Here is a 21312-nt window from a genome sequence, read left to right as displayed (position 1 = left end):
GGGCTGAAACCGCAGCAGGAAGGCAGGGTTGAGGAAGGGCCTTCTGACCACAGTTGTGAAACGGGGACTTTGGAAGAGAGGAAGTTAGGGAGCCTCTGCCTCTGCACATGAGAGCCAGAAGAAGCCCCTGCCGTCCGTGTCTGGGGAGGTTCTGACTCAGGGCTCCAGGGTCAACCAGAGGCTCCATCTGATAGAAGCTGGGCTGTCTTTGCTTCCTGTCCCACATTACTCCCCAACTCCATGTCTCTCAATGGCCTTTCTTTCTCCACCCCAGACTAGTTTTTCTAAGCGTACTTCCTGACCCCCAAATCCAGAGCTCCACCCTGCCCCAGTTTGGGTGGCCCTGGCATGACCCTGAGGACTGAATTTCCTTAGCTATTTCTTGGCCTCTGCCTGGGTGGTGTAAACAAACAGTCACTAAAGCAGAACCTGGGGTGACGGTCCGAGGCAGCACTTAGGTAACCGGCCAGTGATGTTTGCCAGGGACTGAGGGGACTGGGACAAGAGGCTTTCAACACTAAAACTGGGAAAGTCTTGGGCTAACCAGATGAGATGGTCAATCTAGTGACCACATGTGTGTGCACGTGGACACCCTCTAAAAATGAATCCTATCCTACCTCCCCAAACCCCAAAGCGTCTGGATCCAAAATAGCTTCAGGACCTAGAGATGGAAAGACTCCCAAAGATGGGGGCCAAGAAGTATTGGAGAGTGCTGAGTTCTTGGGGGAGTCAAGATTTAGCAGAGAGAAAAAGGAGACAAAGGAGGGGGGTGCCTCCTTGAAAAATTCTTCCTGTCCTCCAGCCATCCACACCATTCCCCATACCTGCTCAACCCCAGGCCCCAAACGTCCCCAGGGTGAGCATGTGTAGGCTCCTGGGGTCCTTTTTGAGTCAGGCGACCTTTGGGGGAAGAGTCAGATTCAGAGGGGAAGACAAATATGACACCCAGGACTCCTTCCCCACTGTATTAGCCACAAGACGGGAAAACTTTCCTTCCAAGCCCCACGGATGGTCTTTCTTCTTCCAGAGCCAGGTTTTTCTCCCCTCAACTCTTTCAGACCCCAGAGAATGGATGCCGTCCCCATGTGTCATTCAACTACCCATAGCTTTCCTTTTTTTCTCCCTTTATTTCCAGAGTGGTTCAATGGGTTGGCCTGGGGGAACGAGGCCACCTGGGCTGGGGAGGACAAGTCAAGATGCCACTGAAGGCTGGCAGTGCCCAGCCTTGGGCTGACCCAGCAGAGAACCAGGTGGCTTGGGTACAAGTCAGGCATGATGAACCACCAGTGGGGGCATGCTTACACCATCACGTGATGCCCCCCCCCCTTTATTTCACAGTAGCTTTTGACAGCAAGTCAGCAGCTTTGGCACAGGGGCCCAGGACAACCTGCAAGCAGGCAACACCATCACCACTTGCAGTCACTCTGTTTGGAGGGAGCTGGGCCTGTCCAGAAAGATCCAAACTGTGGCCAGAGAAGGGTCCCCAAACCCTCCAGAGTGGTTCCTTGAGTTCTGGGGGAGGGGTGATGGAAGGGGACAGGGAAGAGGCAGGCCAGGTCATGGGCTTTGGTGTCAAGGATCCCATCCCTGACTGTCCCTTTCCACTCTGTCCCAGGGGTCTCCATCGCCCCGGCCCTGCCCCACCACTTTAAGCCGAGGGGTAGCTCGGAGCTCCATGGTCCCCTCCCTAGAGTGGCCGCCCCCTCGAGCCTCTCCCGAGCCCTCAAAGAGCCGCGTGAGGAAGCGGGGGCCGGCCCGGGGCAGCAGATCCCCGGCGGTGAAGACGTAGAGCACAGGGTTGATGCTGGAACTGAAGAAGGCCAGAGCGGTAGTCCCGGCTCGCGCCGCCTGGCCCGCCCCGCCCAGTCTCGCAAGGGCCCCGCCGGGCGGAGCCAGCGCGGCCGCCACCTGCAGGAGGTTGACGGCATGGTAGGGGGCCCACAGCAAGCCGAAGGCGAGCACTATGGCGCCGACCAGCCGGCCCACCCGAGTCCCATGCTGCCCAGCGCCCCAGCGGGCGCCCCGCAGCCGCGCCAGCGTCAGGCCGTAGCAACCGAGCACCAGCCCGAAGGGGAGCACGAAGGCTGTGAGCGTCTCCAGGCTCAGGTGGGCGGCGGCATGGGCCGGCGACGGGTGGCACAGCTGGCACACGCGGTCTCCCCACAGGTGGCGGTAGACGGCGGCCGGCGCGGCGAGCAGCAGCGCGGCCAGCCAGACGGCCAGGAGCAGGCGGCGGGCCAGGGCTGGGCTGCGCAGCCGGGGCGCCAGGAACGGCCGGGTGACGGCCAGGCAGCGTTGCAGGCTGAGCAGGCTGGTGAGCAGCACGCTGGCGTACATGCTGAGCGCGCACGCGTAGTACACCGCCTTGCAGCCCGCCTGGCCCAGCGGCCACGCCTGGCCCGCCAGGAAGGCCACGAAGAGAGGCGTGAGCAGCAGCACCGCGCCGTCGGCCAGCGCCAGGTGCAGCACGAGCGTGGCCGCCAGCGGTCGCCCCCGTGCGGGCCGCCAGCCCACCAAGCTCCACACGACGAAGCCGTTGCCGGGCAGCCCCAGCAGCGCCGCCAGCAGCAGGAGGGCCGTGCCCGTGACCCTCGAGGCCTTCCAGCTCAGCAGTGTCTCGTTCCCTGGGGGTCGGTAGCAGGCCAGCATTCTTCCACGCCTGGGGGGGGTGGGCACGGAAAGGGCCATAGAAGGCATTGAGGGGGTGGGGCAAAGGCTCCTTCTGCCAGGGGAGAAGGGACTGTGTCTCCCCCGCCCTCCCAAGTCTAGGAGCCTTGACTTTACTTCCAGGTGGACCCTAGGCCCAGTTCAAACACTGCTTCTTGGGACCCAAATCCCTGCTGTCAGTCTGCTGACCACCCCCCACCTCCCAGTCTGATTCCCGGGCTCTCACTACCTCCACCTCCACCCTTGTAGCTGGGCCCTCCTTTGCCCAGCCCCATTCCTTCTACCTCAGCGAAGGTGAGTGGTGGGAAGTCCCAAGTGCATGAGCAGATCGACTTACCCAGTCGGGAGCTAGTAGGATCCTGGGCACATGAGGAGCCTGGGGAAGCTGAAAGCCACAGCCACAGTGGGTGATGTGCCTGCTCCTGTCCGACGCCTGTCAGGTTTGCCCTGTGAGATGAGAATGGGGAGGGACAAGGTGGAGCTCTTCTCCGGCCTTTCACTGGGGCCCCTCCGGCACTCTCCTCTTTCCCATCACTAACACGTCCAGGCGTGTGAGAGTCCGCCTCCCTAGGAAACAGGATAAGCTGCAGGGTACAGATTAGGTTCCCAGATCATGTAGGTGAGTAGGGACACTGCTGAGTCCTGAGTTGGGGTCCTGCCTCTGCATTCATTCCTCCCCCACTTCTGGCCCCAGTTGTCCCAGTCCTGCTGCCCGCCTGTTACATGCTCTCAGCCTTCCCGGGCCTGCACTTAGCAGAAAAGGTGACCCAGATTACTCATTCCCCTGGCTGCTCTGTCTTGGCCCATTTCCAGACTTCTGATCCTGCTGAGCCCTCGTTTTTCCTCAGTTTCCTACCTACTCCTCTCATCTCTAACCTCAGGCCCTGCTCCTGTCCTCCCCCAGCCCCCACCAGGGTCTCTCACTGGGCTATCAGTGACAACTTCCAGTCATGGTGCTGAGTTCTGGAGGACTCATGGAGGGGCTTATAACCTCCTTGAGGAATCACAACATACAACCTCCAAGACACCCTGCTACCAGGTTCCACCAGGATACAAGCTAGGAAGAAAAGAAATGGTGCATTGGTAGAACCATGCCGACAAGAAACTTCTCTGGGTGAAGAGGTCAGGCAAAGCCTGGAAATGCAGAAAATTCAGGCGGACCTGGTACACTGATAAAAATGGAAGTAAGGGGGAAGATACCTGCCCAGTCAACAGCTGGAACTGGGGCCTCCCAAGGAGCCAGGACACCAGTGCCCAAGCCCTGCCCACCATCCCACCCTCAGCCGGGCCTCCCTTTTCCAACAAAGCTGCAGTTTGTGGCTCTCACAGTAGGTGGCAGCAAGTCCAGCACAAATCACAGAACACCACTGAGGGCTGGGAGCCAGACAATCCCTAGAAATTCTCTCCATAGAAAGAAAAAGACCAGAGATCATTTCCTGTCCTCTTACATCATTCCCATTTATCCTCAGCACACGCTGCCAACACACACACACACACACACACACACACACACACACACACAAGCTTCAGTGACTTTTGCAGGGAACTCTGGACCTCAATCCCTCCTCCATGAGGAACGCCAGGAACCTCCTTCTTTTCTCCCTCCCCTTTCCCTCCCCTTAGACTTTGCCCTTATTACTGGCCTAGCGGGGGAGGCCAGAGTCTGGGGTGACTCATCCTCCATCTCACTGGGGCTGAGATCTAACAGAAAACACCACCACTTCAGCCCCAGCACAGCAAAGAACCACGGAGCCCAGAAGTCACTGGGAGAGGCAACACTCCTGCTCCTTCCCTCCACCATGGAGTACCTCTCAGCCCTGAACCCCAGTGGCCTGCTCAGGTGATTTCTAACCCTCCTCTCTACCCTCCAATTCTGAGGATAGTGCTTGGCAACCAAATTCCATTCAGCCCCTAGGAGACTCAGAGACTCATGTACCCCTTCCCGTCTCCCCTCCCCACCACTTTCCACAGCGGGCTTGTCCAGCTATGGAACCACCACTCACCACCCCCACTCCATGGTCTCTCCCTCTCTCCCTAGGCTGCTCTGATCTCCAAACCTAGATCCCTCCCTAACTGGTGTTGGCCACCAGTCCTTTCTGGCTCTCTCCCACCCTCAATCATCCCCACTGCAGTCACCCAACTCCTCGTTCTAGACCTTTCTTCCCAACTACCAGGTCGGTATCCAGTATGGGCTCTGAGTTTGGCCGGAAAGTCTGGACTTCAGCTTCACCACCCCAGCGACCTTTCCGAGTCTGTGATCACAAGCGGACCACGCGGAAAGGTCTAACAGCTGCCACCCGCCAGGAGCTGCTAGACAAGGTAAGTGAGCCAAATCGCGAAGTTTGTATTGCAGCGGCAGCCAGAGGGCTAGAGAAGAGTAAGAACTTGGAGTGAGCAGAAAGGCTGCCCCTCCCTCTGAGGACTAAAAGGGGGTGGGGGGAGAGGGTCAGCCCAATGACCAATGCTGTACTTGGATCAATTCATTTCTTTTCCAGGGGGTAGAGGAAGGAGTAGAAAGGGAGGGCATTCAGAAGTCAGTGTGGAGTGATTTGTATGCCAAATCACTGATTTGTGATTCCATCAGGACTGGCTGGTTTGCTAATGTCAAACTGTAGGAAGTTGTTCAATCTATCAAAACTTCAGTTTCTTCATCTACAAAAAGGAAATAAGGATACACCTTCCTTCTAGAGAGTTACTGAAAGGAGTCAAAGAGGACAATGTATGTAAAGTGCTACATAGATGTGTGACACTAAGACTCAAAAAGGTTAAAGGTCATTATTATTGAAAACAGCTCTGGAGGACTCTCTGAGGGGTTCGGGACAGTGAGGTAGGACACTGGAGATAAGACCGAAGGATGGACCTCAACAGAAGCAAGCGAGCTTTCTCAATTCCAAGCCAGTAGGAGTGGCTCAGAGGGGAGGAGCAGGAGAAGACAATGGCGTGGAGAATGACATAGGAACAATTAGGAAAAGAAGTCAACCCTTAGTGAGGGCCCACCAGCAACACCGAGAACACTGAGCGTGGGAGACATTTGAAGGGATAGCAGTTTTCCCAGAAGTAGAGTTGGCATATCAGCCAGTATCTAGGACCAACCAATGGATGCAGGGTCGCTGGAGGGGGAAGGGCATGACTAAGCTCTGCCCTTTCCCTCCTGCTTCCGGTGGCCGGGCAGGCATTGGAGGCCCTGCTCCTGAGCGGGATGCTAACACTGGTGCTGGAGGAGGATGGGACCGCTGTGGAGAGTGAAGACTTCTTCCAGCTTTTAGAGGATGACACATGCCTGATGGTGCTGGAGTGTGGGCAGAACTGGAGCCCCAGCAGGGTGAGAAGCCCACAGTGGGGCTGTTGTTGGCCACCAATCCTTTCTGGCTCTCTCCTAGCTTCTCTAGCCCAACCATGATCTTGGGCAGAGGCACTGGGAGAGGCAAGGAGTTTGCCAACGACCCCTTATAGGGGACAAACAGTCCAGGCAAGGGTGGGTCTGACCCAGTGCTGCTGGGGCATAGTGGTGGCTCCCTGTGTGGGGGGTGCATTGCACTGATGGAGGTGCCCTACAGAGTGGGATGCGGTCATATGGCCTGGGCCGGGAGAAGCCCAAGCACAGCAAGGACATCGCCCGCATCACCTTCGACGTATACAAGCAAAACCCTCGAGACCTCTTTGGCAGCCTCAATATCAAAGCTACATTCTATGGGCTCTACTCCATGAGCTGTGACTTTCAAGGACTCGGCCCAAAGAAAGTACTCAGGTCAGAGACCAACAGGTCATGTCTCCCCATCCCCCTACAGTTGCAGCCCCCTAATTCCTTCTGCACTCACCTACCCCATTAGCTCTCCCTCGTGGAAAACCCCCTCGATGGCCTCCTCCCACCCATCTGACTCCATCTTGTCTCTGCCCTTCAGGGAGCTCCTCCGTTGGACCTCTGCACTGCTGCAAGGCCTAGGCCATATGCTGCTGGGAATTGCCTCCAGCCTCCGCCATGTAGTAGAAGGGACAGAGCAGTGGCACTGGCAGCGGCAGGGTCGCCTCCATCCCTATTGAGAAGAGGCTCTGAGCTTTCTACCCCTAGACTCGTTCCAAGAGACACACTGTGAGGACTGTGACAGCATTGGCTTTGGAGATGTGAGGACAGTGCAGATGAGATGACTCACCTGATTTCCCCGCTGTCTTCTAAGCCCATTGTTATGGCATACCATTGTTAAGGCCTTCTAGTCCTAGCCTATACCCTGTCCTGAAGAATGCTCTTTCCTTCCTAGCCATCTTTCAGGCCTCCCACTTACCCTGAAGGACCAAAGGCCCATCGGCATGCATTTCGATTCCACCTTGATCATTGCTACATCTCGATTCTTTGCACCTCCTCCTGCCCCTCAGCTTCCCAATGCACTGAATTCAGCTCTCTCTGCCTCTGAGACCTTGATTTCTTTATACCCTTCTTTCCCAAATAACAAAACAGTTCCAATAAAAATATAAAAAAGTATTTATTATAAAGGCTTTTGACTCCAACTTAAACTACAAAGGGGACAGGACAGATATGCCCTTTACCACTCCCCCATTACCACTCAGTCCGATATCCAAAGGCCTCAGTCTTCAAGTATTGAGTTCAAAGCCCGCCTCCGCTTGGCCACTGCCCCCTGCTGCTGTTCCCAAGCCTCTCGGCGCTTCAGGAAAGTAGTCAGGGCTACATTTCGAGCCACATGGTGGCCAAAAGGGTCTCTCATCAGCTCCTGGTTCCGCTCACCTGCAAATGGAACCACTCGTGTTCAGTATCGTCATGCCATCACCCACCATGCTCAAAGGGACTCTCCCTGAGTGAAGGCCCCTCCACGTTTCCTAGGCCCTGGGATGGTCTCAGGATAACTAATATCTCACTCTCTAAAGAGAAGCCAGGGGAGGCATGGGTGCACAGGGCTGCATAATCAACAGAGGAGAAGGGGAGGAGAGCAAACTGCTAAGAACTCATGGCCATCATCACCCTTTAGAAATAAAGTCTTTGCTAAATTTAAGTCCCTTCTCTAGCTACCCAGCCATCTGAAGTAAGAAAGTTTGGAAAGGTCAGAGAAAGGGGCCAGTACTCACCCAGCTCAGTAGCAATTTCCTTCCGGGCTCCCAAAGCTGCTCCACTCCAGATGGCATCTAGTACACGGCTGCCATGGCGACTACAGGCCAGAGCCACATATTGTCCCTGCAGTGAGACAAGCAAGGTAGGTCCCCTTAGGGCAGTCCACAAAGGTGTGCTGGGGAGGGCAAGGGGGAAGTGAAGTTTCCGAAGTCTACAGGTAGAGTCAAGAGAATCTGAGAACTATATATTCTCTCTCTGACTCTGAAGGGCAGTACTGGGGCAAGCTCATGTTCTCATAAATGGATGCTGGTGGGGGCACAGAACCTTTAGGGTCTTCAGCACACGGCGGCGCTGCTTGCGTGTCACAGAGGGGCTGCTCAAGACAGCATCAAGCACGTGTGAGCCAGCAGGGCTCTGGGCTAGAGTCAGAAGCTGTGGTCCCGTCAAGGCACACAGACTTTGAAGTATGATACCAGGACTAGAGAAATGCAACAGATGCTGGAGCAGGAGGGACCCCAGGACTGTCACGTCCCCCAGGGCCCTGGCTGTGGCCACGTCCACCTGGAAGGACAGAGAGAGGGCATTAGGAGACAGCCACTGAACTGCCATCTCTGCCTGGATGAAGCCAGAGACCTCAACACCCTCACCACAAGGGTGAAGGACTTTTTAAACCCTGGCCCCCAGTTAGTCACTGGCTTGGCCCCGCTCCTACCTCACCTGGTGCTCTGCAGGCACCGCCCCCTCCTCCTCCAGCAGTCCATAGTACACCTCATAAGCCATCAGAGTGGCGAAGAGAGGCACACAGGCCACTTGCCGGGAAGAGGGCTCTGCACAGTGGAAGGCCTAGAGGGGAAGACAAAACATGATGAATCTGAGAACAACTCCATCCCTAACCCCGACTCTGTAGACAGGGGAAAGCATTCAAGAGACGTAGGAGTATAAACTGTGGGAAAGGGCAGGATCTCATCTGCCTTGCTGTATCCCCAGCCTCTATGCACATGACAAGGCTGAACAAACATTTAGTCTTTAAGTTGCTTAGTCCTAGGAGACAATTTTCATGCCATGGCTATGAGATGGGTTTGGCTTCATTTTGCTCCATATCTGTGAACTCCTCAGGAATGAGACCTTCTGAGACCAGCGATACAACCACCAAAGATAAGAATTTGAATGGAGGGCATAAACAGGTGGGGAGTAACATCACCTCCAGCAACAGCTGCAGGACCTGGGCTTGGTGGGCCCCAACTCTGCGACAGGCCCCCACAAGGGCAATGACCACCCCTGGGTGACCTTGAGCCAGCACAGCTTCCAGGGCAGGGCTCAGCTCCTCAAACACAGGTGACAGCTGAGGAGAGACACAGAAAGAAGAATATTTGGCATTTTGTACCAGTGGACTAAGTTATTCAGAGAAATTCTACTGAAAACTAAAAACATTAGATAAACATTGCCAATAGCAGCATTTTGGTTTGGTCACACAAAGTCCAGGACCAGGATGCAGTCTTCGAGGTACCCCCTCACTTGGGGGGAGCAGGGTACTTTAAATAGCCACCCTCTCAGATAAGAGAATAGTGGAATTAAATATGCCCTTCTTATTCCAACTCCCAACCCATGAGGTCACAGGCAAGCATGCATTGGTGCTAAGCAGCAAAAGCAAAAAGAAGCTGTGGCCACAGCTCCAGCACTCATACAGATCTGTCGCTAAGTAGCCAGGGTCTGAATGGACCATGGAACCTCAAGCTGCAAATCTGGATTAAGCCAGTCTCCTGCCAGGCACTTGAGAAGCTAACGCAAATCCTTTCTGGGAAGAAGGTACTTTTGTCCTAAGCTCTGAGAAAACCCCAGGAATAACCTTTCCAAGGGAACGGCCAGCACACAGTCAGAGACACCAAGGTAGGCACACGATAAAATAAAGCCCAATGAACAAGAACTAGCAGAAACAACAGGGTACAGAAAGAGATCCAGCCCCATTCTCAACTCACCAGCTCAGGGGTAGTAACAGCATCCAGTAAACGCTGCAAAGGGAAGTTGGCAATTGGGTGTGCAGCCAGGGCCTGTAGCTGCCCTTGGAAGTGATCTTCAAAGAGGCTCTGGAGCCTCAGGGGCTCCAATACCAGCAGGACCTGCTCCAGGAGTCTGGAGCTTGTCTGATCCCGCAGAAATAGCAGCAGGGGGCTAGGGACAAGGAGAAGGTGATCAGGCAGCCTTACTCTACTTCACCTAAAATACCCGCGTCACTCCATTCACTTCACACAGTCTGAGCATACCTGCCATCTGCTGAGGGGTTGCGGCTACTCAGATAGCTGATCACAGCACTGCAGACATGAGCACAAAACTGGGGCAGTTTGCGGTGTAAGACTTGTAAGGCCACTTGAAGGCAGAAGCTGGAGATCTTGTCAGTGATAAATACTATGGAGAGAGCAGAAATAATCAAAACAGCTCTTCCAAAATCCAGACAACGTGTACAATCTCAAACCTCAAACAGTAAGGTACCAGGGACTATAGACATAAAGGCTCTATACAAAGTCTGCAATATAAACCAGATCAGATTCGAAGAGAAATATGACTGATCTAAGTTAGGGCTTTGCATGATGACAATCACCTCCAGAAAAATGGGTCCTAGACCCTCCTTCTCTTAGCCTCCTTACCAGCAATGTCCTTCAGGAAGCAAGAGCTCAGGTCCTGAAGGCAATTCAAGAAAGTTTCAGGGACCTCAAAATCAGTTCGCTTACATTCCCGAGCCGGGACCCTTTGTGCATCTGAAAGAAGAACAAAAACCTGTGCAGTTCTGGGATCAAAAAGGACCAACAGGAGGGAGAATGAGTCCATAGGTGATCAAAGATTTGGCTTGGAGATGCAGCATATGTATGAATCTGTCTTCTCATCTGGATGACTGAACTGAGACCATGTTTCTGTTTTAATTTTTCTAAATTTCAACCAGCTCTCCAGTGGTCCACAAGAGATAGGCCAAACTCTCAATCAGGAATTCAAGCTGTTCAGAAATCAGGCCTCCTTTAAATTCTAACCTTATTTCCCAGAGTTTTTTAAAATGTAGGGCACTGCCTATGACTGCATCATGAAATCACTTTAGTGGATCTTAACCAGGTCTTTTTCAATGGAACAAAACAGAGAAGGGGCGCCTGGGTGGTTCAGTCATTAAGTGTCTGCCTGCCTTCAACTCAGGTCATGATCCCAGGTTCCTAGGACTGAGCCATGCAATGGGCTCCCTGGTTGGCGGGAAGCCTGCTTCTCCCTCTCCCTCTGACCCTGCTCGTGTTCCCTCTCTTGCTGCGTCTCTATCAAATAAATAAATAAAACCAGAGGAAAAATATCAATTAATAATATTGTTTCTCAAAGTTCTGGTTTGAGTCCAGTATCTATATACATACACATAGGCAGTTCGGTGATGTTTAAAAAAAAAAATTACATAAGTTGTGGTCAAAAAGAAATTGACATCCATTGCCTGAATGAATTACCCCATTCCACTAGCTGTCCCTCAAACACACAGATGCAGCCTCACCTCTGGGCCTTTGTTCACACTAATTTTTGGTTTGTTAAGCTTTGTTCTCATTTCTCTGCTAATTCTTCAAAGTCATGAGGAATTACTCCTCTGCTTACTCTCTCCTTTTGGACTTCCTAAACTCTCCTCTAGGTCCACTTTCCTCTCTTGTAATACTTACCAGGTGACTGAGAGCCACGGTGTCTGGTTCTCTCAGACTCCAGAAGAGTCCCTCCCAACACCTGCAGCAGAGTTCTAACCACGAAGCTGGCATGTATGTCTCCACAGTAAAAAGGAAAATCATCACACACTTCAGAGGCTAGTCCCAAAACCAGCTCCTCCAGGGTCTCCAAGGGACCATCCTTGCCATTCTCCTCCTCCTCCAAGTCCTCCTCCTCCTCCTGTGCCGGGCTCCCCAGCAATCGAGGCAGCTGCAGCAAAGCACTCTGCAATACATGCACCCCGCATCGATGACAAGCCACAGAGCGCAAGCTGGAGCGCAAAGCAGCCCAGACTCGACAGAGCGGTTTCAGGGGACTGAATCCCAACAGTTCCTGCATAATCTCACTGCCAGTCCTGTGTGTGGCCAAGGCTAGGGCCTGAGCCTCCACTTCCTTCAAAACATTGTGCACCATCAGTTCTGGATAGACAAGAAAAGAAATATTTTAGAGACTGAGAGGAAAAGAGTTTATGTTCCATCAGTTAACCGAGTGAGGGAGGGGGGGGGGAGCGCTAAAGAGGGTATGGGAGGTGAGACTAAGTCCCTTCGCCCTGGGGACCCATGAAAATTCCCCTTCCTGTCCTGGAATTTATGCCCAACGAAACCCTCCTAGTCCCACCCTGCAGTTGCTCCCCACCTCGTTCTTCTCCGGTCTCGGGAGCTTCTTTCAGCGCGGACAGCGCCCGGCGGAAATACCCGAGAGCTTCGGAACTCAGGTGAGAGTGCGCATCGAGTGCCGGCTCCGAGCTCCCGTCCGGAGGCGAACTGGATGGCCGCTGGCGGCCTGGTCGGGGGCGCCCCGATCCCTTGGCCCCGCGCCCTCGTTTGCCACCTGCTGGGAACCGGCGCCCCGCCTTGTTGGGGGAGCGCGGACCCAGCCCCATGGGTGCTAAAGCCAGTGTCCGTCCGCCAAAGCTTTCCCAGCGAAAAGGGGACCTCAAGCAGCCAGGCGCGTGCAGGGACTGGAGCGCACGGAGTTTAGAAACGCGGTCGCGCTCAGGGAGCCGCGTATACGTCATAGTCCCGCGACAGCCCCTTCCCCGGCGGCAGTGGGCGTGCTCCCAGGTCGCCCCGCCTCCGTTCGTCCAGCCCTGTCCCTCCTGAGAATCAGCCCAGACCCACCCTCTCCTCCACGCCCCCAGCTGATCCTCGACCGGAACGCAAACTGGCTCCGCAGCCTCATACTGTGACTCGGTTTCAGTCACCCCTTCCTACCTCCGCGGCTGGAACTGAAGTTCTCGAAGACCAAGGACTCTGCGAGCCAGACGGCGCCGAGACTCCAAGACCGCACCAGTAGCAGGTAAGGAGTGCGAGCTCCCACTACTTAGGACTCAGGGTCCCTGGGCTTCGTTCGCGCTTACCCCGGACCTGGAAGCCGCGCCTCCGTGCTAGGCCTGACAGGGCCAGGCCAGAGCCCAGAGCTCCTGATAGCCCAGCAGCCTGCGTGGACCCGCAGTGTGGGGCAGCTGCGCCAGAACCCCACTTTGTCAGCCGCTTTCAGAGTCCCGGTAGGTGTCTAGCCCTGGACAGTCCTACTCAGCCCCTGGGGTCATATAGTGCCTTGACGGCTCCTAGCCAGCGGCAAAGGCCAACTCGTTCACCTCCCAGAAAGGACTAACAGTCTTGCCCTGTACCCTGCGCTGTTATCCCGCTCTGAAACTTCTCTCTGCTCAAAGGATTCTAATCTTACCTCTCCCTCCTACCACTATCAGGATCACCCTTGCTCATTCACAGTTTGCAGGCCTCCCTAGAGCAAGTCTTCGCTTCCACAGATTTCCCCCTTTTGCTTCTGAGTCATGGCAGCGCCTATGAAAGGCCAAGTGTGCGTGGTGACCGGTGCTTCCAGGGGTATTGGCCGTGGCATCGCCTTGCAACTCTGCCAAGCAGGTGCCACAGTTTACATCACTGGCCGCCATATGGACACCCTACGGGCCACTGCTGAGGAGGTGGGTGCTTCCCCTGGGACCACAGGAGCAGAAACCACTGAGGAAGCCCTTCCCATTAATCACTCTGTCCACTAATCCCTTACTGAAGCCATAATATCCCTCAACACAGTGTCAATATTTATTCAAATTAGAATAAATAAAGCCGATAAATAACTTCAGATCAGGTCAAAGTTTGCCACTGAGTTTTATGAAGAAACTTTCTGTTTAAGACCTTTAGGAATTGCAACTGAAGGGTTGTGGACCTGTGGTTTCCTTTATTTTAGGCAAGACTTTATTGAGCTGTGCACTTTCACTTGACTTTTCTACTGGATTTCGGTTAAGTAAATATTTGGTTTGCCAGACATTGCATGAAGCACTGAGGTTAACCAAGACTAGTGAGATGTCACTTCTACTTTTAAAAGATAGGGCCTTAGCAGGAAATCAGAGGCTCAGAATGCTCTGGGAGATTGGGCGAGCAGTTAGGAAGCAAAGAGGTAAGAGGGTGGGACCCAGAGCATGGATCAGGAGAATAGGATTGATCTTGAATAAAGTGTTTTTCTTCCTGTGAAGTTGGAGGATTGGGACACATTTATGGAAGGTAAGATAGAACGGAAGGTAGAAATAGTTCATAGCTGAGAGTTTTGGTTTTTCAGTTGCTAGGTGGGAGCACTGGTGAGGTGACTGTCAGAGAGCGGGGACTGAGTAGGGGTTGCAAGTGAGTGGTGAAGGGTGGGAGCTCAGAGCAGGAGAGATGGGAATGACTGAGAAGAAGGAAAAAGAGAAATACTCCGGGGCACCTGAGTGGCTCAGTGGGTTAAGCCTCTGCCTTTGGCTCAGGTAGTGATCCCAGGGTCCTGGGATTGAGCCCCACATTGGGCTCTCTGCTCAGCAGGGAACCTGCTTCCCGCCCCCTGCTTCTCTGCCTACTTGTGATCTCTCTCTGTCAAATAAATAAATAAATAAAATCTTTAAAAAGAGAGAGAGAAATACTCCTTTCTCAGGAGCAGCCCCCCTGCCTTATTTGTGCCTTGCCTTCCACTAGCAGAGTACAATGCCTTGCCGGTGGTAGGCCTCAGTAAATGTAGATTTTAAACCTGAAATCCCAGTACTTTGGGGTCTGTAGGAAAAGGACCTAGCATTCCTGAAGCTCCTCAAACAGACACCAGAGGGCGATATTGCTCATTGGCTTCCCTCAGTGCTGGCTTTGATTCCTCCTCTTGCCCTCTCTGTCCCCCAAGCTGGGAGTTGAAGAGAGTTGCCTCATGTCACACATTCATGTGCAACTATAAACTCATATCCCCTCTGTCCCTCACCAGGCACAATCTCGAGGGGGCCAGTGTGTTCCTGTGGTGTGTGATTCAAGCCAGGAGAGTGAAGTGCAAAGCTTGTTTGAGCAAGTCGATCGGGAACAGCAAGGGCGTCTGGATGTGCTGGTCAACAACGCCTATGCCGGAGTCCCAGTACTCTTTAAACTTAGATTCAAGCTCCACATTCCTAACCTCCCCCTCTGACCCTGGAATGCTCATTCCCACTCACCGTCCCTTTCATTATCTAGCCCCTCATGCTTTCCTGCCTTCAAATTGTCCAACTCACCACATCTCCTGTGCCTTCCAGGCACTTATGAAGAACATTAAGAAGCCATTCTGGGAAGCCCCTGCCTCCATCTGGGATGATATCAACAATGTTGGACTCAGGTGAGTGTTCCCTTTCTCCCACCACAAGGGCTGGGTATGCCTGGACCTCTTCCTATGTGCCCTCTCCTTGTCCTTCTGACCTCCCCATCTCTTCTCCTTGTCCCACTCATTTTATACCCCTGGAGAATTTCCATCCAGGTGGCTCTGTACCTGGGAACATTGAGTTTTACCTTGTTTCTGTCAGTAATTTCATCTGAACTTCTCTTGGCCTCTCTCCTGCCTTATTCTGCACATCCAAATGCATGGCCCAGAAGGGAGCCTCCTTTCCTCAGTCAGGCACACAACCTGTAGTTGATCTTGACAAAAATGCTTATAGGAAGAAGTTCTTTTGTTTTAGATCAAGAGACAGTCATTGAGAGTGAGTGCCTGCTGTTTTAGCCTCCATATCTTCACTCCAGATCCACAGGCAGGGACACTCCCACGTCAGAGTTACACATACTTCTGGCATGGGAGTGAGATGAAACACAGCAAGCAGAGTTCCCCTAGCGTGATACACCAGTTGTGTCTCTTTTTTTAGTATTGGAACGATGGTGCCCTTTTGGAAACTGCTCTCCGTGGGCGTGATCAGCCACCTGTGGGAGTAACTAAGAGATTATCTGAAAAATCTGTGACTAAGGCATTTAGGAACACTCACAGCTACTAGTGGCAATCCCAGGGAAGCAGGATTAGAATCCAGTTGTGATTTCCAAGGTAGAAGAAAGATGATGAGGACAGGGAGGGGTGGTCAGCTAAGAGGCAAGAAAAGAAAACCCAAAGACTGGTACTGGCAATGCCCACATGCTTAGCCCTCCAAAGGGAAAGGCCCTCCACACTCTCTCTCATCTTTTTTGAGTCAGGGTTATGAGCCTATAAGGCAGAGAGGTCCAGACCTTGGCCCCTGAGCCCTGATGAATTTTCCAAAATAAAGGCCATTTGGTGAGCTTCTTGAAGCCCAGCAACATGTCTTCACCACCCCCACACACACATTCATGTACACATTGATCGTGCCTTTCCTCTGTATTATCTTACATTGGGCTTTCCTTTTGAAACTATAATTCTCTCTTTTTGTTTCCACTTGGAGGGACCTGTTTTCCATGCAAATGAAATGTTTTTCTGGTTACCAAGTATGTGTACACTGGGTTTTCCCTACATAGAAAAGTGGAAAACTAAGTTTTTTCTCTACACTCATCCATTGGTGGTTCATTTTACCAGTGTTCGTCTCAGAAAGTGGCCCCTAGCCCCCGATTCCCCAGGTCCGTGGCTGCCCCATGTGGCCTTCTGTCAGCTGTCATAGCCACTAGAGGGCAGAGGAAGCTGCCAGGGCTACTGCAGCCAGGCCAGGGGTGGACATCATTTATTCCTTCTCCTTCCTTGCCCCCCCCCAGAGGCCACTACTTGTGCTCGGTGTACGGAGCGCGGCTCATGGTTCCAGCTGGCCGGGGGCTCATCGTGGTCATCTCCTCCCTTGGGGGGCTACAGTATCTCTTCAATGTCCCCTATGGCGTGGGCAAAGCTGCGGTGAGGATCCAATAGCACGGGGATTAGGGAAGCCTCAGACTGTGACGGTACCTCTAGCTCAGGAGCTACAAGTCCCAGTGGTCAGAGTAGTAAGGCCGACTGGCCCTCTCCTCCACCCCATGCCCCTCCATAGACAGCTCCTCTGCCCGGGCTCCTCCTACATGGCCAGAATAGGCAGCACACTGGGGAGGTAGACAGCTGAGACAGGGCTCTGGGAAGGGTAAGGGGGCTGGGCGTCCCCAGCAGAAGCAGGGAAGGCAGGGGAGGAAGGGGATGTAGCCCCATGCCCTGGCTCTTACCCTGCCTTCTGTCCTACAGTGCGACAGGCTGGCTACGGACTGTGCCTGGGAGCTGCGGCGCCATGGGGTCAGCTACGTGTCTCTGTGGCCAGGGTTGGTGCAGACAGAACTAGTGAAGGAGGCGGTGATGAAAAACAACGATACTGATGACCCCCTGTTGAAGGAGGTAGGCAAGGGGAGGGTGAGGGAGGCAGAGGAGGCAGAGGACTCAGCCTCTCCATCCCCAGTGATAAGACAGTAACACCAACAGCCAATCCCCTGGTGCCTACTGTGGCAGGAGCAGGGCTGAGCACTGGACACACGTTATGCCCTTTCATCCTGTAAGGGAGATACTATCTCCATTTTCCAGATGGCAAAACCAAAATGTTAGAAACTAGCTCAAGGTCATGCATATCATAAGTGGAAAGGCTTCGTGCCCTGAAGCCCATGCTCTTGACCCCTGCACTGAACTAGCCTAGGTGGTCCAGACATAGTTGGCATCCCAAGATGCTTCCACTTAGGAGAGGCAGTGGGTCCAGGCTTCACCTGGATGTAGGGAAGAGTTGCTCCAGCACCTTCCGGGATTCTGAGTCCTGCAAGTGCAGTGATGAGGGCCTGTGTCTCCTGGAATAGGAGCTGAAAGTGGGGAAGAAATGTGGGCAGTTCTCTTGGAGATTAGCCCTTTCCTTCTCTGCCCCTGTGTTTCAGCTCAGATCTAATTTCTCCTCCGCGGAGACCACCGAAATGAGTGGCAAATGTGTGGTGGCTCTGGCAACAGGTAAAGAGGTTGGGGCAGGTGGTAACAAGGAGGGGGCTGGAGATGGGACATTCATGAGGCTCAGTCGGTTAAGTGCCTGCCTTCAGCTCTGGTTGTGATCCCAGGGTCCTGGGATTGAGCCAGCATCGGGCTCCCTGCTCAGGGGGAAACTGTTTCTCCCTCTCCTTCTGTGTGCTCTCTCTCTCTTTCTCTCTCTCTCAAATACACCTAAAAAGAAGAAGAAGAAGAGGGGCGCCTGGGTGGCTCAGTGGGTTAAAGCCTCTGCCTTCGGCTCAGGTCATGATCCCAGGATCCTTGGATCGAGTCCCACATCGGGCTCTCAGCTCAGCAGGGAGCCTGCTTCCTCCTCTCTCTCTCTGCCTGACTCTGCCTAATTGTGATCTCTGTCAAATAAATAAATAAAATCTTTAAAAAAAAAAAAGAAGAAGAAGAAGAAGAAAGGAAGGAAGGAAGGGAGGGAGGGCAGACCTGGAGAATCTGCAGGGAGCTGGTATCCAGTCCTGAGTCCTGGCTCAGGAGGCGGTAGAGGAACAGGCCCTTTTTTTCTCTGGCTTCTGGAGACCCAAAACAGCCCAGTCTGAGGTTTTGGGAACCTCAGGAACTGGCTTACAGGAAGTGTAGCCAGGAGCCAGAGGTCTAAGAAGCTTCCTAGGAACCGAAACAATTCTGGGCACCTTAGCCTGTTTCAGTGGTGCCCTGTCCCATTGGGCCCAAACCTTGTCACACTGCGTCACTTCCATGCCTCCTCAGCTGTATCTGTGCTCACAGACCCGAATATCCTGAGCCTGAGTGGGAAGGTGCTGCCATCTTGTGACCTTGCACAACGCTACAGCCTTCAGGATGTGGATGGTAAGAGCTCAGGCCTCCCATCCTCTGTTGCCTGCTCACTCCTCCTCCCACACTCTCTTCCAGTTCCTTCTTCCCTCACATCCCACTCAGGGTTTCAGCCAAGGAGGAGGTGTCTAAGGAGTGGGAAATGAGGATCTAACCCTCCTCCTCTTCCTGTGGTCCACAGGCCGCCCCGTACAAGACTATTTGTCTTTGAGGTCCGTCCTCTCCCATGGCTCCAGCCTGGGCTGGCTGGCCTCCTACTTGCCGGGCTTCCTCCGTATGCCTAAATGGATTATGACCCTCTACGCTAGCAAGTTCTAAACCTCCTGGCCTGACGTCATAACTCTGCTCTCCCTCGGCTACGCGATAGGGCCTCTTGGTGTGACAAGGCAGCCCCTCCTGCCTACCTCATACCCTTGCTAGGGAGAGAAGGCCTCCTCTGTGTGTCTTGCGTGAATCCTGGGGACTTTATGGATCCTCCTTTATGCCTTAATTGTACCTGCTCCTACATATTACTTCTTGCCTTAGTATTGGAAAACACTCTGGGGACTAATAAGTCTCATTTCTTGGGGTGCCTGGATGGCTCATGGGTTAAGCCTCTGCCTTCAGCTCAGGTCATGATCTCAGGGTCCTGGAATCAAGCCCCACATAGGGCTCTCTGCCTAGCAGTCTCTCTCTGCCTGCCTCTCTGCCTACTTGTGATTGATCTCTCTCTCTCTCTGTCAGATAAATAAATAAAATCTTAAAAAAAAAAGTCTCATTTCTCTTTCAGCAAGTTTTGACTATTGATTGTGTGCTCAGCAAAGTGTTAAGAGCTTGAGAGAAAAACTCCAAGGTCCTTTGCCAGGACAAAGCCCCTTTCCTCCAGATGTGTTCCTGCTCTTTCCTGAGGAGCTGCCCATCTCAGGCCACAAGGCCTGTTTCCGCGCCTCCCTGGGGAACAGGGTCCCTTTGCAACCTGAAGCAGGCACATCCCTGTCTTGCAGTCCTTTCCCACCCCCACAGTCCACCATCTCCTCAGGGATGCCCGCTGCCTTCTAGCTGGGTCTGATCTCAGGGCGCCAAGGGCAGATTCCTTGGTTTTATGATTTCCTGGCATTTGGGGGGAAAGTACTGTCCATATCGTAGCGAGAGGCGAAGGAAGAGCTGCAGACACTTTCCTCTCGGGACAATACTACCCGAATTGCTTCCCGAGGAATTGGCAGCAAGAGGCCTGTAGCGCTGCCTGGCCTGCTCTGAGAGCTGTCCCAGCCTGAGGCAAGGCCACCTGGGGTGTGTGGCCAAGGGGAGCCCAGGGCCACTGTGAGGGAGCCTGCCTAGCAACAGCCTAGATGGCCATCAACGTAATGGGACAGCCACTGTCCATCAGAGGCACAAAGACCATGTCTCCTCTTTGCAAAAGGCAGAGTGAGAGCTAAGGCTTCTCAAAGCTGCCATAGCCTGAGCAGAAACTGGGCTTCCTGTGGCTTCTGGGGACAGCACTGCTTACCCACCGCTTTTCGTGCCAGCAATGTGCGCGAGGGCAGCTCCCTGTCTCATGAGCACTGACTGTGCTCTTCTACCTCTGCAGTCCATGGTGACTTCAACATCTGAGGCTTGACTTTAGCCTCAGCGATGGTATGCATGCCACAAAAACCAAGAAAAGCTACTAATCAGGACTTCTATTTATTTATTTATTTAGAGCGGGCTTAGCATGTGATTAGAGCCATATACCTAAATCCACCTTTTGGCCAAGCTCCCCATGTAGATCGCAGTGATCAGATGTCCTCAGCACTGTCTCGCCCCATCTCACTCACCCCCTCTCAGTTCCTGTTATTTCCTAAGGTTGGTGAGGGGCAGAAGCATTGCCTATATGCTACAATACCAACAATACCAATAAGGACCTCTTGACCTGCAGCCTTCCACAGCCGTCATTAGAACAAATCCTTGCGTGATGGCATTGCTGCCTAAAGGCCACAAGGAAGATTTGGAAGAATGTGGGTTTCAGATTCATGCAAATCTACATAAAAATTTTGGCTCAAACACTTTGAGAATGAAATGAAGTAACATGTATAAAACCCCAGGCGATATGCAGCCTTCAAAGCTGTCAGTTCCTTCTCCTGACAAATATTTAAGAATATGCCCTGTACCAGTCACCATTCTCGGCTTTTGGAACACAAAGCACAAGACAAACCAGGCCCTGGCCCACAGAGGGTTTCCACTTCAGCCCTGGAAGAACTTGGAAGCCATCTTGACTTTCCGCTGATGAGGAAGGGTGTGAACTGAGGCCCCCAGGGTCTACAGGACATGGAGAGAGACCTCAGTACTGGTATCCCAAGAATCCAGAGGGGCAATGTTCTTCCCAGCACCCCACGTTGCTTCCCTCAAACAAGTGTCAGTCACTCTTCAGAACAAGCAATAGAGTAACAGCTCAGAGGGAATGAAACATGGACAGTGGGTTTTGATTGGAGGTGGAAGAGAATCAAGATCTGAGAAGCCCAATAGCAGAGTCACAGGACTTTGGTCCAGGGGATCGATTCCAAAATTCATCCCCAAAAAATGTTTGTTTATGCCTACACACAGCACCATGTCAGGCCCGAGGAAGACTAGTTACGTTTGTGAGATGGGTGCCATAGCCAAGTTTACACAGAGTACTCTGAGAATACAGGTGGGAGCAACTAGCTTCATTAGAGAACTGGTCAAAGACTTAAAAAATAGGGAGAGAGGAAGAGTGGGAAGGTTTAATTATTTCTAATTAAGAAAATAAAGGGCAGGGGCACCTGGGTGGCTCAGTGGGTTAGGCCTCTACTTTCAGCTCAGGTCATGATCCCAGGGTCCTGGGACCGAGCCCTGTGGTGGGTTCTCTGCTCAGCGGGGAGCCTGCTTCCCCC

General features: G+C 53.2%; 4 protein-coding genes across 8 annotated transcripts; 2 read left to right on the top strand and 2 right to left on the bottom strand.

Moving 5' to 3' along the window:
- Positions 1–1485: 1485 nt before the first annotated feature.
- Positions 1486–3093, bottom strand: LTB4R2 (leukotriene B4 receptor 2). The gene is made up of 2 exons (XM_059372995.1): positions 3005–3093; positions 1486–2659 (listed from the first exon to the last, which is right to left on the bottom strand). The coding sequence occupies exon 2, from the start codon at positions 2647–2649 to the stop codon at positions 1573–1575; it is 1077 nt and encodes a 358-aa protein (XP_059228978.1). The 5' UTR covers positions 2650–2659; positions 3005–3093; the 3' UTR covers positions 1486–1572.
- On the top strand, positions 2018–7144 carry CIDEB (cell death inducing DFFA like effector b). Of its 2 annotated transcripts, XM_059372999.1 has the most exons (6): positions 2026–2106; positions 4394–4507; positions 4842–4986; positions 5840–5989; positions 6225–6415; positions 6570–7144. In XM_059372999.1, the coding sequence occupies exons 2-6, from the start codon at positions 4467–4469 to the stop codon at positions 6706–6708; spliced, it is 666 nt and encodes a 221-aa protein (XP_059228982.1). In that variant the 5' UTR covers positions 2026–2106; positions 4394–4466; the 3' UTR covers positions 6709–7144. The 2 variants fall into 2 exon arrangements, with proteins under 2 accessions (XP_059228983.1, XP_059228982.1); XM_059373000.1 differs by lacking the exon at positions 4394–4507 and having other exon boundaries at positions 2018–2106.
- NOP9 (NOP9 nucleolar protein) lies at positions 3026–12451 on the bottom strand. Of its 3 annotated transcripts, XM_059372993.1 has the most exons (11): positions 12077–12450; positions 11401–11859; positions 10369–10479; positions 9988–10129; positions 9703–9895; positions 8928–9068; positions 8444–8569; positions 8051–8287; positions 7744–7849; positions 7224–7405; positions 3026–3114 (listed from the first exon to the last, which is right to left on the bottom strand). In XM_059372993.1, the coding sequence occupies exons 1-10, from the start codon at positions 12321–12323 to the stop codon at positions 7248–7250; spliced, it is 1920 nt and encodes a 639-aa protein (XP_059228976.1). In that variant the 5' UTR covers positions 12324–12450; the 3' UTR covers positions 3026–3114; positions 7224–7247. The 3 variants fall into 3 exon arrangements, with proteins under 3 accessions (XP_059228976.1, XP_059228975.1, XP_059228977.1); XM_059372992.1 differs by lacking the exon at positions 3026–3114 and having other exon boundaries at positions 7127–7405; XM_059372994.1 differs by lacking the exons at positions 3026–3114; positions 8051–8287 and having other exon boundaries at positions 7127–7405; positions 12077–12451.
- Positions 12452–12526: 75 nt separating this feature from the next.
- Positions 12527–19196, top strand: DHRS1 (dehydrogenase/reductase 1). Of its 2 annotated transcripts, none has more exons than XM_059372997.1 (9): positions 12527–12739; positions 13212–13385; positions 14681–14824; positions 14979–15058; positions 16423–16555; positions 16874–17020; positions 17542–17611; positions 18362–18460; positions 18627–19196. In XM_059372997.1, exons 2-9 carry the CDS (start codon positions 13236–13238, stop codon positions 18761–18763), a joined length of 960 nt encoding a protein of 319 aa, XP_059228980.1. In that variant the 5' UTR covers positions 12527–12739; positions 13212–13235; the 3' UTR covers positions 18764–19196. The 2 variants fall into 2 exon arrangements, with proteins under 2 accessions (XP_059228980.1, XP_059228981.1); XM_059372998.1 differs by having other exon boundaries at positions 12530–12739; positions 18380–18460.
- Positions 19197–21312: the final 2116 nt, after the last annotated feature.

This window comes from Mustela nigripes, chromosome 13 (genome assembly GCF_022355385.1).
Source record: "Mustela nigripes isolate SB6536 chromosome 13, MUSNIG.SB6536, whole genome shotgun sequence".
Classification (NCBI taxonomy): domain Eukaryota; kingdom Metazoa; phylum Chordata; class Mammalia; order Carnivora; family Mustelidae; genus Mustela; species Mustela nigripes.
Note: the sequence above shows the minus strand (reverse complement) of the source record. Positions and strands in the feature narration are given on the sequence as shown.

Bases quoted from the DNA above. Each gene is read 5' to 3' on its own strand.
- LTB4R2 (XM_059372995.1), bottom strand. From the start codon at position 2,649: ATGCTGGCCTGCTACCGACCCCCAGGGAACGAGACACTGCTGAGCTGG.
- CIDEB (XM_059372999.1), top strand. From the start codon at position 4,467: ATGGAGTACCTCTCAGCCCTGAACCCCAGTGGCCTGCTCAG. The intron at 4,508-4,841 runs GTGATTTCTAAC...CCCAACTACCAG, and splicing joins AACCCCAGTGGCCTGCTCAG to GTCGGTATCCAGTATGGGCT. The intron at 4,987-5,839 runs GTAAGTGAGCCA...GTGGCCGGGCAG, and splicing joins GCCAGGAGCTGCTAGACAAG to GCATTGGAGGCCCTGCTCCT.
- NOP9 (XM_059372993.1), bottom strand. From the start codon at position 12,323: ATGGGGCTGGGTCCGCGCTCCCCCAACAAGGCGGGGCGCCGGTTCCCA. The intron at 11,860-12,076 runs GTGGGGAGCAAC...TTGTCTATCCAG, and splicing joins CGAGACCGGAGAAGAACGAG to AACTGATGGTGCACAATGTT. The intron at 10,480-11,400 runs GTAAGTATTACA...TTCTTCTTTCAG, and splicing joins CCGTGGCTCTCAGTCACCTG to ATGCACAAAGGGTCCCGGCT.
- DHRS1 (XM_059372997.1), top strand. From the start codon at position 13,236: ATGGCAGCGCCTATGAAAGGCCAAGTGTGCGTGGTGACCGGTGCTTCC. The intron at 14,825-14,978 runs GTACTCTTTAAA...TGTGCCTTCCAG, and splicing joins ACGCCTATGCCGGAGTCCCA to GCACTTATGAAGAACATTAA. The intron at 15,059-16,422 runs GTGAGTGTTCCC...GCCCCCCCCCAG, and splicing joins ATCAACAATGTTGGACTCAG to AGGCCACTACTTGTGCTCGG.